The sequence below is a fragment of the Saccopteryx bilineata genome, chromosome 11 (genome assembly GCF_036850765.1).
Source record: "Saccopteryx bilineata isolate mSacBil1 chromosome 11, mSacBil1_pri_phased_curated, whole genome shotgun sequence".
Taxonomy (NCBI): domain Eukaryota; kingdom Metazoa; phylum Chordata; class Mammalia; order Chiroptera; family Emballonuridae; genus Saccopteryx; species Saccopteryx bilineata.
This window is the reverse complement of record NC_089500.1, coordinates 54,426,016-54,432,015: the sequence shown is the minus strand read 5'-3', so window position 1 is coordinate 54,432,015 and position 6,000 is coordinate 54,426,016. Positions and strand designations below refer to the sequence as shown.

At 41.0% G+C, this 6,000-nt stretch overlaps 1 protein-coding gene across 3 annotated transcripts in view; it reads left to right on the top strand.

Moving 5' to 3' along the window:
- Positions 1-2,391: 2,391 nt before the first annotated feature.
- The window catches only part of L3MBTL4 (L3MBTL histone methyl-lysine binding protein 4), a 398,557-nt gene continuing 394,948 nt past the window's right edge, over positions 2,392-6,000 (top strand). For all 3 annotated transcript variants that reach the window (XM_066247317.1, XM_066247315.1, XM_066247318.1), the window contains exon 1: positions 2,392-2,492. In XM_066247317.1, the coding sequence (XP_066103414.1) occupies positions 2,421-2,492 (72 nt within the window). In that variant the 5' untranslated portion in view covers positions 2,392-2,420. The remainder of the gene's footprint in view (positions 2,493-6,000) is intronic.

Sequence of the window (6,000 nt, the reverse complement as noted above, 5' to 3'; positions counted from 1 at the left end):
CTAGTTTTTCCTTATCATCCTTTGGTTTATGTAAGATCATTACCGATATAACCTCCCTCATTCTGATTTTAGTAATTTAAATCATATTTGTTTGCCTAGCTAAAAGTGTGTTAGGTTTGTTTATCTTAATGGCTACACTTTAAATTGCAAAGGCTTTTAACTTTTTCATATCCAACTCTGACAAGCCCTGGTGTATTACCAATTGTGAAATCCAAGCCAGCCTTGGCGGTGCTTGTGCCTCATGCAGTCAGATGTTGCTAGAGGCCTCAAGTCTAAGCTGTTCATTTGCATAGATGTTCAGAGTATTGCTGGCAGCTAGGCATGATAAATTGTATTTACATCCTACAAAATGAATGTGATATCATTGAATTTAGTGGATAAGTATTTGTTTTAAGGACAAAAATATCATCTGACTAGAAGTAGATGGATATAAGGAAGTGGGGTTTTTTTGTTTTTGAATACAAAAGAAATAGGGAAAGGAATTAAATTTGAGACCTACACTTACTCCAGTCATACAGTATTCTGAAAGGAGTAATGTATGGGTCAGAAACTAATATCTGTGGTACCTAAGGCATTTGCGTGTTCTTTGTAATTCAGAGACGGGCTTATGCGGTTGAAACAAAGACATTGAGAGTCAGCTGTGAGCCAACCAGGGGTCCCCAAACTTTTTACACAGGGGGCCAGTTCACTGTCCCTCAGATTGTTGGAGGGCTGCCATATACAGTGCTTCTCTCACTGACCACCAATGAAAGAGGTGCCCCTTCCGGAAGTATGGGTGGGGGCCGGATAAATGGCCTCAGGGGGCTGCATGCAGCCAGCATGCAGGCTGTAGTTTGGGGACGCCTCTAGACAATGGAAAATAAGGACCAGTAGTTCACAATGTTTGTAATAAGAGCAGACATATCTGTGAATAAAAATATAGTATAAAGTGTTGAATGCTGTAGCAAAGATAAATATAGGTACAATGAATTTTAATTAAGGAACACTTGATCCACTGGGAGCAGGAGATAAGCAAGAAGTCTTTTCTCAAGGATATGAGTCTCCTGGTTGAGTCATAAAGGGTGGGTAAGAAGAGGTTGAACAGGGCTGGTGAATAGTAGGGAAGACATTCCAAGGTTGAGGGACAAGTGTAGGCATTTAAATGTGTCAAAGGACTGCGAGACTTGTGGTTTATTGGAGCATAAGATTGGAGGTGGTCAGGGAGTTATTAGGAGTAGAGGGAGAAGACGAATTCAGAAATGTTTAGTAGATGAAAAACTCAGAGGACCTGGTGACAGAGTGTGGGATGTGGTGTAAAGGGTGAAATGATGTTAACTCCGAGGCATCACGTTCAGGTAAAGTCAGGGTGAGCATTAGTCCAACAGGTGTCTTTGTTTGAATTAGGAAAGATGCCTTTTCTTCCTTGCAGATGTAATAACCTTGTAGTGGGGGAAATGGCATGTCTGCAGAGCACAGGGTGGATTTCAGCTCCCGTTTGCTCCTTAGCTTGATGCTCTTGTGTAGAGTCCAGTGTGAACAACTGTAAGGGACAGCTATGGGCAAATAAGTTACCAGTGGTGTCATTAGTGCAGTAGAAAGAGAGAGAGAACTGGGAGGCGGTGAGAGGGGGATGGTGAGCTCAGGTGTGAATACGTTCAGTTTGTAGTATTTAGGTGGAAATGTCAGGGAAGAAGTTGGATATATGATTCTAAAATATTGGGGATTATAGGTGATTTAGGTCTATTAAACTTTTTTACAAACTGCATGTCAGTGCAGTTAAAATTATGCAAAGCGAGTGACTTTGAATTATAGCTCAAATGGTATTTGTATAGTGCTACTGGTGTTCTCCAAAACGGTTAACCTGCTCGGTCAAAACACTCATTCCAAGTAACTTTTCAAAGACTGTCTACAGCTCTTTACTAATGTACTGAAGAATGGTCACGAAAAATTGGATAGGTTAAAAACTTTTATTCTTTCTCTTCCAGGTTGCTGTGCTATGCCTGTGTGACTAAGCCCTCTTACCAAGAGTATCTTTGCTTTGACATTGAGGACAGACCAGGTGAGCACAGAAGCCATAAAGCACATTGCAGTGCATCCTAATTGGTTAGATCAGCTACATAAAAACCCCCAAAATTTTATGATAGATAAGACCAAAAGAAATAATATCTATTTTCTTTGTGACATAAATTCTGGGTGAGGTAGAAAACTTATGTCTTTCCCCATTAAATTATTATTACATGAGGGGCTATAAAAGCAACAGTGCAATTTTTATGTCAGCTCATTTATCAGGGTATTTTGGCAACCAATTATAAGAAATATAATTGAAAGCATTTTTTGTTTGTTTTGTTTTGTTTTTATACTTCTAAAGGAGCAAGACCCCTTGAATTTTTATGTGGCACTCTTTTTCAGAAGAAACACTGCTGAGGACTGCTGAGGTGGCAATGAGACAGCCCAACAGGAAGCGGAAGCTTAGTCTGGATCCCAAAGAGCATTTGAATCAGGATGGATGCTTGGTAAGATGTCAGTTTCTGGACCCTTTTCATGGTTTACGATCAATGTGGAGATATTTTTTTAATCCCCTGAAACTGGTTTGTTTGGGTTGAGTTTTTTATTTTTCTTTTCCCCCAAACTATAAGAGTGGTTTAGAATAGAAGTATCATTACAGTCTGGTATATTTCAAAACATGATCCTCATTTTAAAACTGAAAGGAGACCTCTTCTTTTAGATGGAGACAATTGCTTATTGTGCAGTAAGGGAAAGAGATTGTGAACTATAGAGGGCTGGATGTATCAGGGTTCTCCAGAGAAATAGAAAAAGTAGGAGTAGCTGCCAGTCCTGTCATAATTGCTGTTCACAATTTCTGTCCTTACTTGATAATGATGAATTATATGTATAAGTATACATATGGAAAGAGAGAGAATATTGAGATTTATGTCAAATAATTGACTCATCGAAAACAATAGTACAGAAAGACACATGCACCCCCATATTCATTGCAGCATTATTCACAACAGCCAAGACTTAGAAACAACCAAAGTGTCCCTCAATAGAGAACTGGATAAAGAAGAAGTGGTACATATATACAATGCAGTGCTACTCAGCCATAAGAAATGATAACATGCCTGACCAGGCAGTGGCGCAGTGGATAGAGCGTTGGACTGGGATGCTGAGGACCCAGGTTTGAGACCCCGAGGTCGCCAGCTTGAGTGTGGGCTCATCTGGTTTGAGCAAAAGCTCACCAGCTTGGACCCAGGGTCGCTGGCTCGAGCAAGGGGTTCCTCGATCTGCTAAAGGCCCGTGATCAAGGCACATATGAGAAAGCAATCAATGAACAACTAAGGTGTCGCAATGCGCAATGAAAAACTAATGATTGATGCTTCTCATCTCTCCGTTCTTGTCTGTCTGTCCCTGTCTATCCCTCTTTCTGACTCTCTCTCTCTGTCTCTGGAAAAAAAAAAAAGGAATGATGACATGTTGCTACTTAAGACAAAATGGATGGACCTTGAGAACATTATACCAAGTGAAATAAGTAAATGAGAAAAAGTTGAGAACTATATATATGATTTCACACCTAGGTGGGATATAAAACAGAGACTCATGGGCATAGACGAAAGCGAAGTGGTATGAGGGGAAGGGGGATATGGAGGAGAGGAATAAAGAGGGACAAACAAATATATGGTGACAGAAACTTATTTGATTTTGGGAGATGGGCATCTAACTAACTAACTAACTAACTAACTAAGAATTGACTCATGGAACCGGCAGCCGGCAGGTCTGCAGTCCACAGGCGGGTAGGCGGGGTGGAGACCCAGAGGAGGGTCGGTGTCGTAGTCCTGATTCCAGAGGCCATCTGCAGGCAGACTTCCCTCTTCCTCAGGGGAAGCCAACCTTTCACATAGGCCCATTCACATTGTGAACGGTAATCTGCTTTATTCAGAGCATAGTGTTTAAATGTTAATCCTATCTAGCAAACACCTCACAGTGACATCTCGACAGCTGCAGGGTCTATAATGTGCATCATGCCTCTAATAACCTCTGCTGTTTCCTAGGTCAACTTCCTGTATTTCTACAAAGTTCAGGGTGGGCAGAAGTGACCAGGAGAGCTCTGTGGTGATTGTTTTGGGGTCAGTGGGTCATGAGAGCATTCTCACTGTGTCCTGGGCTCTCATTATTTATCTGAGTGTGGGTGCAGAGATCTGCATGTGGGTATGGGTACACATTTTCACATTAGAGTTGAAGTGACAGTTACACATCTTATGTTCAGTGCCGGGTTAGGTGTGGCTAGATGAACTCCACGCGTTAAGTGAGACATGTGAAGCTATGGTGTGGTCTGTGTTTGTTTTTAAGATGTTAAACACAGGTTTGTGTCAGCTATTGCGCTGTTTGTCTCCAGGGTCAGCCTCATGGGAAGCGCGGTGGCTAATGCTTTCTGAGCTCTAGCTCCCCGCGTTTTCGCTTTAGAGCCCAGTTCCACGGGAGGTGCATGCTCTGAGCGTGTCCTGCAGAGCTTACTCAGAGGGGCTGCGTGTCCCAGACCCGGGGGGGGCCCACACCTGTCTCAGGTTTGGGAGAATGCCCTTCCTCTCGGTACTTTTGTTTTGCTGTGCCATGCTATCTGAAGAGATAGGGTATCTGATGTGTTCCCAGTTATTTTTAGATAGTGATTCTCCAGCTGTGGCCTCCTGACCAGCAGTATTAGCATCACCTGGGGGTTTATTAGAAATGCGAATCCGGACAGAGTGAATCAGATACTCTGGGGTGGGGCTTAGCAATCTAGAGTTTACCAAGCCCTCCAGGTGGTTCTGCTACACGCCCACGTTTGAGAAATACTGTCCTAGGGAAATAGCTGGGCATACCTTACCTCCCAATAGTGCCGTGGTTATAATCGGTAATGGCTGCTGCCTATTTATTAACTTTTTCGTTTAATATTTGAGATGACCTCTCCTATCCAGCATATTTTCTACTTTAGTGTCACTTCTCTTTAAAGTATATATTATTGCCCCTTCTGAGCACTTCCATTATTTTGCTTTACGACATGAATATTTCAGCCCTGTCTCTTCTTCTGTGTTGGCTCGAACCCCAGTTTCCTCTTACAGACCGACTCGGTCTCTGACTTCATACTGATGCTTTTGCCATTGTTTCCAGCCCGCTTTGGGGTTTTCCTTTGGAACTCAGAGCTGCTCAGCACTTACACAGGTGCTGTTTTAGAATGGTGCCTTGTGCAGCTGAATTTCCAAAACTTTCTCCTGAATGAAGTTCCTGGTGTTCAATGGCATCTTCATGCAAATGGACTTCTTTGATCAAGAGTAAGAAAATGACATTTCAAAGGACCATAATACTAATTTGAGTTTTGAGGTTTTTGGAACACGAAATTATTTTAAAGGATATCCACAAAGGGTAATTGAAAAGATGCACGTTTAGGATGAATTCTGCTTTGCACTGTCAGTTTGGGGCTCATTGCCAGTTACTGTGTCCATTTTCATTAGATAAATTAAATAGTATAATACAGTAAGCAGGTTCACATCTGTGGCTGCATTCACTGTGGAGAGAGAGGGGTTCAGTCCTGTTTGAGTTCTATCGCTATAATCACGTGTGAATTTTGATTGATATCTTGGTAACATCCTTTACTTTTCATGTTGCCCTTATGATTTAGTAAGTGACACTTTCAGTCAACCAAACAAAATAGCATGGCAGATTAAATAAAATATTAAACTGATGAATAGTTGGATGCTTTCTAATCATCTGCTTTAGAGATAGTAATTTAATCTCTTCGATATCAAATAATTTTCAGATGCTAATCTTAATATATCTATCAATGGTGTCTTCCTAGACTAATATTTTCTCTGTATTCATAAAATTTCAAAAATATTTACAGTATATCTTTCAATATATAGGCACATAATTAAAAATATCAAATAATCCTCACAGGTATTAAAATAATAATATAAATTCTTTGTACCTACTAACATATGCTAAACTCCCAAATTTTTCTCTAAAGGTGTGACCACTGTTTATATTTTC